The sequence below is a fragment of the Dysidea avara genome, chromosome 1 (assembly GCF_963678975.1).
Source record: "Dysidea avara chromosome 1, odDysAvar1.4, whole genome shotgun sequence".
In the NCBI taxonomy this organism is placed as follows: Eukaryota; Metazoa; Porifera; class Demospongiae; order Dictyoceratida; family Dysideidae; genus Dysidea; species Dysidea avara.
This window is the reverse complement of record NC_089272.1, coordinates 20,758,198-20,771,816: the sequence shown is the minus strand read 5'-3', so window position 1 is coordinate 20,771,816 and position 13,619 is coordinate 20,758,198. Positions and strand designations below refer to the sequence as shown.

The following is a 13,619-nucleotide window of genomic DNA, read 5'->3' as shown; positions in this document are numbered from 1 at the left end:
AAACTGTCGTTGTTTAATCGCCCTTCATTTCTATTATTTATTTTAACTTCTCCACTTAAAATTTTCTTGCTATGCATACAAATCACATTTCTACCTTAATACAGCACATCAATTATTGTACAGTAAATACACAGAAGATTTCTTAATTACAACAATGTACTAACCCTTGTTCAAGGAAAACAGTTTGTACATGATCAGTACAATGAGCAACTCTACTGACTATATCTTCAACAATCTCATTAGTGAGTTTATCCACCTCAATATAACTGTCATCCTACAAGTATTAGTAGTATAATAGATGTATGCACATCAGACTATACTAATACTTGTAATATTCCGTGTACATAGTGCTAAATGTGTGACTGAAATGAATTTTTTAAGTTATAATACTCATCAAGAGAGGAAAATTAGGTATTTTAAAGTTGATTAGGAATCATAGAAAAAAGTAGGGAAACAAGGAAGGTCTCTTACATGTTCAGATATAAGTACTAGTGGACATTTAATCTCTAATTCAGTCACGGCAAGAGTCCATAATAAGATTATGGACTCTTGGTCACGGGTATATATAGACTGAATTAGGGATTACATGTTCACTAGTATATCTGCAGGTGTAGGAGACCTCCCTTATTTCCATTACATAGCACTACAAATGAAGAGTAGTAGAAGAAGCGCCTCTACAATCAAACCAGTCACCATGAAAAATACGGATGATTCACACACCCCAACTATCAATTACTGACTCAATGTCAAGTGGCCATTATGCTTCACTTTCACCTATTTTCAGCCCGTTACACAGCAATACAAATGAAAAACAGTATTAGAAGCGCCTTTGCAATCACCACAGAAAATACAGATGATTCCCATTTACAAGTGCAGAAAAGCCATGCATCGCTCTACCATGAAATCAACACCTTCGCCCTGTCAACAATAAGAAATGGGACACAAAGGAGGACAAATGTAAGTCCATGATGTGTGCGCATTCACTGCATTGTATGTACTGCGGTATGCCAAAACGCACGTCTCGGGATGAAGCGATGTTGAATAGTAAAATAAATCTAGCCCATATAGCCTTAGCCATTATCAAGTTACGCTTGCCTGAAGGCATCGGGCAGGCAGGTAGTTAGTCAGTAGGAAAATTCCATTGAATAGAAATTTTCATAACAATCTATTGGAAGCATTTAGGAATACTTTTGGGCTTGGTTACACATACCTAACCAATACTGCCAAGGCACCAGAATGGTACTGTGAAACTGGTTTTTGGGTGATATTTTTGGCCAGAAAACCCAAACCTCCATGATACCTAATATACAATATTACCATACTGTATAATATGTATAGTAACTGAAATTTTGACAAATTTCTAATTTCCTATCAAACCAGGTCTTTCACAAGGCTAGTCCAATACTTGTAGCTCAGATACCATATGGTGGTTTTTGCCCAATAGCGTAAAGCTGGAAAGTTTGGAGGGGGCAAACTTGCCACAATAGGATTTTGGTAAGAAAAGGTTTGGCAAATTTGTTAGTATAGCTAATATGGATTTATCGTGGACAAACGATTTGGCAGATTTTGGTATGGTGTAACACCACTCACTTGCCAACTATACAGTACATGATTTGGAATGGTTTTTTTTTAAATTGTGGTCAGATACTGTATGTATGCAAACATTATTGTTTGCACAGAACTTACCCCAGTGTCTAGAATAGGAACTTTGTATATTTCAAGAGAGAACTTAATGGATTCCAATATTGACTCTGATTTTCCTAATAGCACCTTGTCTATCCTACAATGACAAGTAACTTACTGTACACATGCACACGTGCATGCATACACACATGTTTGTGCATAATAAAAGACAACACTTACGTTTTCAATTGTAGGTGCCCATGTTCATTAGCATGTAGTGACAACTTCACCCTCCTATAAGATACACATACATGTTTAGCTACTTATAAGATACATACACAAACTCCAATAGAGTAGTCATGTACAACAATCATTCATACAATGTGCTTTTGTCTTCACAATGTATGGAGTTTGGAAAAATGATCCAAATAAAGTCTCAAGGTAAACAGTTTTAAACAATTCAAGCCATTAAAGATAGCGAGCATGTGTTTTAAATTTACACAAGAGATGCAGTAATTTATTAACTTTAGACCACTTCCAGTACTTGTAGCTACTTGTAGAGTTTCCCACCAAATAAAATAGAAATTCTGAGTAGTTGAACAAATCAAAAAAAAACAACAGGTGGGGGGTGGTGGGATAGGCAAGTTAAAGAATTCAAAATGGAGGTAGACCATGATTGAAGCCCAGACATGAAATTACAGGGCTGTGCTGACTTCGTAGTGGCTGATATGCAGCAAAATTAACAATTGAGCAAAACTGTGTCAGGCCATCCACTGATTCTTGTCAAGCCAGGTCCTTCACAAGGCCAGAAACTGTCATTCAAACTCGCCACATCACCCAGAAGAGATGACTCATAAAACCAGGTTTGAGTAATACTAAGGTTCAATACTAGTAGTATGATAGTGTAGCTATTTGTTAGTGTGATTTTGCCTGATGTGTGATTTTGATCGGTTTTGTAATAGCTGGTAACAATGTTGGAAAATATAATCTGAGTGGGTTTAGACGGAAACCAGTTTCCCTGAATAGGCCATAACTCAGCCAATATATTCAACTTCATAAAGAAAAAAAAACCCATCATAGTTAGCCACTTGTACAGTAGATTTGCTGGAAGGCAAGTAATCGTAGAAAACTTGGTACACATAGCCTCAACCATAAACCAACAATTCTTCCTACTTGCAAATTCCAAGACAGTCATATCTACATTTAACACAGTGGAACCATCTGGCCATACATGTACAGATATCGCCAACTTTCCAGTTCCACTACACAATGCTAATAGAACAGATACTCAAAATGTACCCAAAGTTACAGCTGTTTTATTCTTTTCTGAAAGTTCCAGCAACAAAATTGGTTGCACACATTATGACTTACAAGTATGTGATAATTGCACACATTATGACTTACAAGTATGTGATAATTGCACACATTATGACAGTGTGTGACCAACTTACATCTTTTTCACCATATCAGACATGCTGTTGTTCATACGATAGAGATTGTGAGTTAGTGAATTGACTGCATCCATCCAGTCCTGAATTGTAACAATGTATAGAACAGAACATGTACATATGGACATATAATTGTGTGCCAAAACACAACACTACATATGTTTGTACATGTTTTGAAGGGTATATTTTGTACATACCACTCAAATGCAACATTGCACCCACTTAGTACAATCACAAGTGGAACAATAGGCAAGCAATGCTCACATGTAACACAACACTGAAAGTGACAAGTGATTTTACTTCCTTGAGTGGCCTGATGATATGACAAGTTTACAATAAATTACTCTAGTGATAACTCAAGATTAAATCACTCTAGCAAATGTTTGAATAAAAACATCATTTCAACTGTTTTATGTTTTATTTACAAATCCTATCCAGCATTAATACTTCACCACAAAGCATTTCATTGACCATTACACTGCTTTCATGCTGACATGGGAGAGTGTCATTACAATGAGTGAGCCAGATACAACCAGTCAGAAAAGTATACATCTCATGAGCAGCTAACCCTCAACATACCCTTTACTGATATGCAGTGCACATACACGCTAAAAAATGTTGAGTATGAGCATTCAAATCACTAGCAGTAAGAGGTGAGTAAGTAATGTGATGTTGCATTTATAATGTACTCAGACACTTACACCAGCAATCTCAGTATTCTGAGCTATCAATGTGATAAACTCCAGGTCAGCAATCCCATCCTTCTTGTATACCAGGTGTAACATGGAATCATTCACATCATTATCATCATCATTATTGCTGTGATCTCTCTTGACTACACTCTCCTGAACAATAGTTTCCAGTATACGAAGTTTGCCCTTTATACTGCTATCTCTTCTGCCCATTGTTTCATGTATACTACCATAGTAGGATTGCTGGGGTACAATATGGATTGTATTACGTGGCATGTACATATAGGTGACTGGATCTGCAAGAAACCCCATGTTTGTGCGAATTCCCTTTTATAATATAATATCCTTTATCTAGGAATGGTCAACTTTTAGCAGCTACAACATTACAAAGTGATAACGAGAGAGGAGTTTGATTTGTACAGTGATAATAAGGAAAAATAAACTACAGGTGCTAAATCAGTTTGCAAATGTAGTATTATACAGAATTCCAACCTGCACCATCATGTTATCCATAACAGAGTAAGTAGATTGTGTCTCAAAGATCCTTCCTACGACCATGCAGGGCTAGGCAAAAACTGTGAGAAAATATCAATAACTAGACAGATGTTATCAGCATCGTGGGGTGAGCCTGTGTAGTTGTAATTGTGTTTTTATATGATTTTGTGACTATGGCATTGTTTCTATTATGTAGGTAGTGAAGCAGTGGCAGTCATTACATATGCTGGAACATGTTCATTCAGTAATGAATAACTACATCAATAATATATTACAATTCATTTGAAGTATAGGGCTCTTGACCTTGCTCTGGTAGAAGGTCAGGTGCCTTTCCCTTAATTCGATCTTTAATTTGCAGTCTTTCTTTTGGCTAGCACTTTAACATCTAGTGCTGGGGTGGTGGCAAGGGGTGCTGGGTACCCCGGAAATAATAAAAATAAATAAATAAAAATTTGAGGCATTTATATTCTTTATATATATACCACTGAAGTGTCGAAGACTGTGCAGTTAGTTCACGTGGACATGGTGAATAATCTGGTAGATTTTAATCACTGTTGTCACTAGTACTATCAATGTCATCATCCAGTTGTAAATAGTCTACATTATCACTGTCAAGTTGTGCATTATCTTGGAGTTGCGTGTCGCTGCAATCGAAGATTCCAAAAACATGCGGGCAGCCTCTTAGCTGGTATTCATTCCAAATCTCTATCCATTGTACTGTACAAGTCTTCGAATATACAGAATAATGTACCAGAAAACAATTTCAAGACACGAGGTAGCATGATGAAATTGACGATGACAAATGCAAATAAGTAAGTTCAGTAATTTATGCCGTTATACTGTGTGTAATGAACGATGACTGACAGTACAAATAAAGAAGTTCGGTAATCCATGCCGTTTAACTTTGCCGTGACATTGACGATGACTGACAGTTCTTTGTATATTATCGCGTCCTTGTGTGACACTAAAGAACTTGTAAGGTTTAATTTTTGTATTTAATCGTAAAGTTATTGTGTAATGAACGATGACTCACAGTTTTTTGTATTTGATTGTAACTTGCCATGTAATGGATGATGAGTTGGGGCTCACTCAGGCTCGCCCCCAAGAAGTTACAATTAAATGTTAACGTTATGTTATGTAACTAATGCTCATACGCTAAGGAGGAGGTTGGATGCATTCACGTGAGCTGTGCATTTTCATTGGAAAATCTTCATTTCAAGACAATTTTATTAAAACTATAGTGCATTTGAAAGCTTATGCATTTCTAACTCTAACAGCGTGATAACCCCAGTCAACCCCGCCGATTAAGCTGGTAAAAAAGCCATAGTTTAAAACGCCAATAAAATAAATTATGCAAAATCTGTTCTATTGAGGAGGGTAATACAGCGATCTCAGTGTAACGCAGTGAAGGCTCATTGTCTCATTATAGAAAACGTACGTGACAAGTCTAGTGAAGTTGTATGCATCAAATCACAGTTTATTAATTTCACTTCAAATCTAGAATGCTTTTAGAAAACAAAGTACATTGATTTGAAGCTTATGTGAAGGACGATTTGAATATCTAACGAACTTCAGTGAACCCCATCATTTTTCAGTTTAGTATTGCAACTATTGAGGGTCATGTGAAATACCAAACAAAAGAATGCAATTAAGAGCAATATATTTAAATAGCACGTAAAGTGCGTCCAACCTCCTCTGGCTCATACGTATCATGCATTTTTTTAGGAGCATTGACAAGACACAGATATTCAAACTCTCTTGCTTTGGAGAACACAATGATATCAGTCATTAATACCTTCTTCTATGGCTATGTAGATGCTTAAAAATATAACTAAAAGTTATAAATCTCACACCTTTGCACTCATTGTATTCTACTGTACAATTAAGGCTTGTATTAACATGTGATTCTTGCAGATCCGGTCACTTGCATGTATATATAGATACGTACATACACAAAATAGGTAAATCTCAAATATAACATGGTAGATCAACTCCCCATAACAACACAAGTACATCAATCATAAAAGTTTTAAAAACTGCCATACAACAATGAAGGTGACCATAATTAGACATAGGAAATGCCTTCCCAACTAGCAGATGGCACAATTATTTAAGATGCCATACAACCATGTGAGAATGCCAAGACTTACGGTATGCTTACACTGATTCTATTAGGTAAACCTCACTGCAAATCAAATTACAGTATAGCCTGAGTATTTTAACATATGTACCCACACACTTATACATACACAACATATACCTACACACATATCTACTCACCTCAGCTATTCTTACATCACTGATCAAACACAGATCCCAAAACGTTGTCTCCTGTAACAATAATAATAATAATGATGTTAGTGCATAATATAATAAACTACTACTAAATTAGACTATTTTGAGAAACAATTAAATGACCAAACAACTATGTGGTTTGCTAACCCCTTATATGAAATCTGTTGAATGTTAAAGTAGTATACTCCCAGTATTTAAAATTATGGACAACCACAATGTGAATTTTGCTTACAAGGTAGCAGATCAAATGTCTCTTATTCAGTTTAATACCAATTAAGTGTTATAATTGATTTGAGCATAGTAACTTCCTAGGTGGAGTGGTAATTGAAGTCATGTAGATATTGTGGGAAGAAGCCAGTCAGTTTTGTATATAAATTAAGGGAATATCAAAAGTAAAGTCCCTCTGATTTGTGTTGTACAATTATGGCAATATGACAGAAGTACAATGAGATTATATCTTGCAATGGAATAACATTGCATGTTTAGTAATTGGAGACATTTTTTATACTGACTAAAGGACATAAGGACAGTCACAAAATTCACTCATTTTTCACACACAGTTGCACTAAATAAATTCCAGGTCAAATATTTCAAGAGCAACCAATACATATCTATTAAAGATTAGTACATATAAAGAGACTAAATTAAACTACTACATATCATAGGTGTATCGTAGGTATGAACACAATCATATTATAGACAACTGCTTGTTAATAGCCCATAAAATCTGTCCAACTTCTATCCCATTGAGTAACTAGTGATGTTTAATCCCCACACATTTTCTGTCAAAACGGACATATACAAATACAATATTTATACACACCTTGCTCTTGTCACCACGAGCGTACAAATAAAATCCATCAGGATCAACTTTGAAAATGAGGGGTACTGCAACTATTTGATCACCCTGTAGAGATGGGTAACTATAGTATTTCATCTAACAGACAACAATGTAAGCTCATGCATCAGTCATAATAAGACCACATAAAATTAATTTAGTTTCTCATCCCCCATACTCACCGCCGTTTTTTTTTTTACTGCAACTAGGATTTTTTGTACCACCATTGGTGACTGAGTGCAGCCATCCAGCACCTTTAAAGTTGGTAATCAGCTACAGCAGTCCAAGAAAACTGTATTCTGAGTCATTTTAGCTAGCTAATTCTAGCTAATAAAAATTAAGCCATCTACTTTGTGTATTAGACAAACATGTGGGTTAAATGGCAAAATCAAATGATCTTAATAGCCTACATGAGTTAATGGTGAATTCCTATAACACAAGAGATACAATGATTCCATAGTGGCACAATACATAGGTAGGACTCATAGTCTTTCACAGTTCGTTTTCAGCATGTCATTTGGTTCAGAACTCAATAATAATAATTTTGTAAGCACACTAATGCTTTGCTCAACTTTGTAAAACACCTCTAAAATGATTTACAGTCTCACATCATATACATTATTAAGTTAGTGACAGTGACAACAGTTTGAAGGAGTGCAACAATTTAGAAGCTAGATTAGAAATTATGCTAGTATTGAACATATACAGATATTTGAAATAAAATTTATCACACTGATTGACATGAACCAAATAGAACAGTCACTAATCGCCAGCACAAAAACTATCAGCAGAACCACACAATGGCCTGTTTACACAGCTTTCATTGAATTACAATATGCACCATATATGGAAGGCAGCCACTTGTATGTATCTGGGATCAAATATCATGTGTCAGTTGTATTTACCACATAGTTTAATCTCATTAAAAAAACAACTGAAGAGTATTGTTTTGGTAGAAACATACTACACAGTAGTATAATCGTGTACACAAAAAACAATACAACATGATATTGATTAAACAATACTACATCATGATATTGATTACATTACAGTGGTAGTTTCAAATTCCATGAAGGTGTCACTTCTTAAGTTGTAACTTACAAAGGGACTATGTATTGCTCTAGTTTTACTATATACCTACGTATGTAGTTTCATATACTCCAGTAACCATCATATGGTATAACTTACATGCTGAATAGAATTTCAACTTTGCTACAACTTCTTTGTGTATTACAGTGCTGTGTACTTACTACCATGCCCACAGGGTCCCAGTTGTTGGGGTATAGAGGTTTGTGTAATGTTGGCAACAAAACCATAAAGCAACAACCAGATCCATCTACTTTGAAATGTGTCAAACTACATCACCACAATTTCAATAGGTCATGTTTCTGGTGACTTCCTGTATAGCATAGATTCTGTAATTCTCTGTAAACAGATATGCAATCATGGAAAAATATTTCGTCTTGAAAGACAACAGGTTTGCTAATCGTTCAAGTTATTAAGAAGGAATGGAAGAAGACATTACTGGAGATGCTACTTTCCCAAAACAACATGGTGGCTTTGTACTTTTATGTATGAACGTTGGAGGTGATGATAGAAACTCTAAAGAAACTGGTCTTAGCATGAACGGATTTGTAAGTGAACAGCTTAGAACAGCTGCTAGTATTAGGAATAGTACTGTATACTCTCAGTTAGTTTAGATTGTGTTTATAGCTGATTTTATTTGTTTGTGATTTTATATTGCAGTTAACACTGTGTATATAAAACGCCTTGATCAAGTTTGTTAGTCCATACGGAACATTCATGTGAATTACCGTGTAGACTGGGCTAAACTGCTAATGTTTAGTCCATGGTATGTTCTGCTGGAAAACCTGATGTAAAAAAAAATTACATGCATTAGATTTATCAAGGACGAAGAAGCAATACTATGATAACTATTTTACTGGACCCTTAATGATCTCACTGAAGACACAATAAAAAAAAACCCTCCACAATAACGATAAAGATTTTTGTCCCAACAGATCTGACTCCATACATGGTCACGTACCTCTGGCTCTGAGAGAGGAAAACCTCTATGTAAAGCCTAGAATTCTGAGTTTCAAAGTGTCCATTATAGAGAGGTTCCACTGCAGTACTTCCTTTACATAATATCCCATACGTGACATGTTCCATAAACCACATACAGCACAGCACTTTTAAAAAAGGTATTTATAGATTTTTGTGTCACTGTATGCAAATACTTTATTGGACAGAAGGGTGGTGTGAATTCAACAAATGAACAGTGTTTTGTCAAATCATATAACCTTACAACTCCCTAATATTGTATCACATGTACCACGTACTGTAAATGAAGATGGTATCTATTGGTCTACTACATCACACTGTAGCATTAAAGTTGTTTACTGGCAAGAAGTATGTAGGAGCTATGTATAGTATGCCATAAATATTAATCATACATTATTAGGCTATGATACCTCTCCAAAAATATGATGGTTTTGTAATGACTTGTGTTATTCATAGTTCCATTATTCATTTATAGTTCCATTGTTAGTTCCATTATTTAGTTCCAGACCAGAGAGACAATGGCTGTGTAAGGTGTGGCAATGACTCAAAACAAGGAAACAGATTTTAACTGCTCAGTTATACACAGAACTGTTATTGTAAATGTTGGCATGAAAGGCCGGTACTCTGAATTTCCAATTATGTATGCACAAAAGACAAACATAGATGTCAAAGTAAATATCAAAAGAGTTGAGACTGAAATGATTAGCATGAAAGGCTGCAATACTAGAGAAGTACTTGGGCCTAAGAGGAAATATGCACCGATATTTCACATTAGATTTATGTATTACAAGTGCATTTTACATACTGTGATACCTACTGTAGGATCAGACTATTATCAGTTACATGCAGTTAGGAGGAACTTACCATTTCTACGAAACGTATACATACAGTCCAGTTGTAAGTTTTGAAATTCTCAATGGTGTCAAAACAACTCACCAATGGTGAAAATTTAATAATTGTGGCTATTAGGTTTGGTGGTTTCAAACCACAAAACCATTATTGTACAGTCACTAATGCACATAACTTCCTATCAAACAGTACTATTCAGCCACAGTTCACCTAGTTAGAAGGTGTGCACACATACTGTTACATAGTATGATACTGTTACATAGTATGAGTAAGTTATGTTCAAGTGGTAAAAATTTTATAAACAATTGATCACACCAAATTCTGAGGGTTAAAAGGTACCTCTACAATAGTGTACGTACTAAATAATCAGCTAGGCATATAACATTTATGTAAATTAAGAAAATCATGAAAAATTCCCACCTTGAAAATAATCTATCCTTATGGTAGTAACACGTACAAGCTAGACTACACACTAAAGTAATAGAGGTCAGTGCAACTACGTTAGCTTTTGGGTACATACTGATGGCTCTCCTAGTAGAAATTTCCTAATATGATTACCACTAATACATTGAATAGAACATGTTACTACATAAAGGGAGATCCTACTGGCTTTGGGTGGCTTTCATAGTGGATTCTACCGAGATAAGTACCTAGGTAGTATTGGAATATATATAAAAACTACAGAACCGGTCAGTAGTAGATCGAGAAGTCCTATATTTTATAGTACTCTACAGTTTGTATTCTACATGTATTGTACACCTTGTAGAACACATTATTCATTTATCATCGTAATCACTGCTTCAGCAATGAATCAAAAACATAAAAGTAGTTTATTCATATGGTATATCCTGTCTCCCACATTACTGTAGTATCCTCCCTTAACACAGCCTTTATAGTCTGACTGATGTGGTCAAATATTTTAACACAAAATTTAATACCTTCTATATATGGATCAATAACCTGATGTGCATATGACCATGTACATAATTAAATACTACATATGACCATGAGTAAATTTACTCTTGATATGATCCACTGAGTGAAAAACTCCGTAATTCAGTTTTTGAGATGAATCACATTGAAATACATGGTTTTGAAATACATTGGGTAAAAACGCATTTTACAAAGTTATGAACGTTTAGTAAACAGTGAAACATACTTGAATGTATACATAACATGAATACCAACAGATTTGCCTCTTCATGAGAGTAAGATCTTGGTTTTGTGCCATGAGTTATGTGTGTTTGTTTACATTGCAGTAAGATGTAACTTTAATCTCACCGTTTCTAAGCTTGAACAGCCTTTTTGGGTTGAAAGCACGTGGTGGATATACCTAGGTCAAAACCTGCACCCTGATAAATTTTCCAGTTCACAATGAGACAAATCCCAACTCCGTAAACTGTTGCACTCGTGATTAAATGAGTGCCTGTAATTTAATCACTGTACAAACTGATCGTTTTGTTTTGCTTTCCTGTTGTCTATCGCTATAATTCTCAAAGTATTCACCAGAAATGTTAACAGCCCATTGGTTTTTCCTTCTAGACAACGAGGAAGTTATAAAATGAAGTTTGAAAATAGTTGGATTTCTGCTTGGAGGGTCACACAAATGACAAACAGGACCCAAGGTAATTAGGTTCCCTTCACTAGTTGTATGTATCCCAAACAGCCTCTTCCTATTGTACACAACACCCTCCGTGCAATTTATTATTATAGCCAGTGTAAGCAGTTTACATACAATACACTTTTAAGAGTTAATATTAGTGGATAGAATAGTATTTTAAATATTCATTTATAGAAAAGGCAATTGTTAATCAGTGCAAACAGATTTGTATTACTGTATTTCATTGGTTAAATACCGCACCTTCAATAGTAACCACACTAGAGTGGTGCCACAATAGAAAGGGGTTAAACATCATTTTGAAGCATCAAGTGGTGGTCAAAGTCGCCGCATTGATTTCTTGAACTAGGGTAATAAACTCCACTGTATTTTTTTTACCATGTAAATACGATATATGAAAGAGTCTCAAGAAATGTATTTGTTGAAACATTTCATTTGCAAGCTTCCTACTATACACTATGCAGAACATACTGTCATAGCTGTTTTAGTGAACAGTGGTACGTGTAGAGCAGCCTGGGCCAAATTTAAAGTTGCCACCACTATTTTAACTTTCGACAAGCACAATATTTTTAAATTCTCTGACGTATTTGCATTATAAATTACTTGATTCACCACTGTACTCAAATCTTCCTGGGCAGATCTATGACACATGGAATGATGTACCTCTAGATAACAAATTCCCACTGACCAACCTGGGATAGGTATGGGCATACTGTTGGCTAAATAAATACCCCTGGAGAATTTTGTATTAATGGGCGTGGCTATAGTACAAAGTAAAATGTCCATCTCAACTTTTCATTCACGTGTAATTGTGTATGAATACATACGTCCACATGGTCACTGTACTGCATGTCCCCTGAGGTACGCATATTAGCTATATACAACTGCCAAGTTGACCCTCCCTTCAGTATTTTACAAACGGACCACAACAATTGCTCTAATCAAATCATTGTCTGTGGTAACCACCATGAGTACGAGGCCAATTTGGCCACCCCCATACAGCCACGCCAATGCCTGGGAAGACAAGAAGCTGACTTCGTCCTTTTTTTTATGATGGCCATCGCAATTACAAAGGCGGTAGGATGCAATCTTGAAGTTAGAGAATGGTTAGCTTTTAAAAAGGCCTATAGACTCTATTTACCGATCTATGTGACAGTGGAAAGCGAGGCACTACTATATTGCAGCGTATACATACTGTACAGTGAAAAACGCAAAAGTAATGATCTTATTCGCTTGAACTCACTCCATCCAATCTCCAAAGTGGTGTACCACTAGTAAGTATATCAGGAACAACTGGTTTGAGTGCTCGTCGCTTTTTATTGAAACCTGTTTCACTTGCCATCGTCGAGCTTTTGCTGCATCGTACAGAACCTCGTCCACAACAACACACAACAATAACCTCGCGTGATCCTAAGTGCTTAATAACGAGGCCGCAGACCCACCCTGTCAGCTACCCACAAGAAATGAAACTAAGCTATAGGCTTGCGGTGGTGTTGATTACTTACCGGATAGGTTTTATACGTGTTAAATAAACTGTGTCTGCATGTGGTACACCTGCTGACTCACCTCATTCAGACCAGTTCATCCTCTAGACTCTTGAACATCATATTCTAGGATGTTTACAGCTGATTGCAGAATTTGGCCATGTATTTCTGTTCCTTATTTTAACAGGGAGACAGCATCAGGCCATCAGCTAA

The 13,619-nt window shown here is 35.8% G+C and overlaps 1 protein-coding gene across 1 annotated transcript in view; it reads right to left on the bottom strand.

Moving 5' to 3' along the window:
* LOC136258790 (1-phosphatidylinositol 4,5-bisphosphate phosphodiesterase beta-4-like) overlaps positions 1-13,349 on the bottom strand; it is a 44,787-nt gene extending 31,438 nt beyond the window's left edge. The window contains exons 1-8 of the mRNA XM_066052146.1: positions 13,166-13,349; positions 7,377-7,460; positions 6,539-6,589; positions 3,773-4,006; positions 3,075-3,154; positions 1,864-1,917; positions 1,687-1,780; positions 165-274 (exon numbers count right to left, since the gene is read on the bottom strand). Coding sequence (XP_065908218.1) covers positions 165-274; positions 1,687-1,780; positions 1,864-1,917; positions 3,075-3,154; positions 3,773-4,006; positions 6,539-6,589; positions 7,377-7,460; positions 13,166-13,264 — 806 coding nt within the window. The 5' untranslated portion in view covers positions 13,265-13,349. The remainder of the gene's footprint in view (positions 1-164; positions 275-1,686; positions 1,781-1,863; positions 1,918-3,074; positions 3,155-3,772; positions 4,007-6,538; positions 6,590-7,376; positions 7,461-13,165) is intronic.
* Between the last annotated feature and the right edge of the window lie 270 nt (positions 13,350-13,619).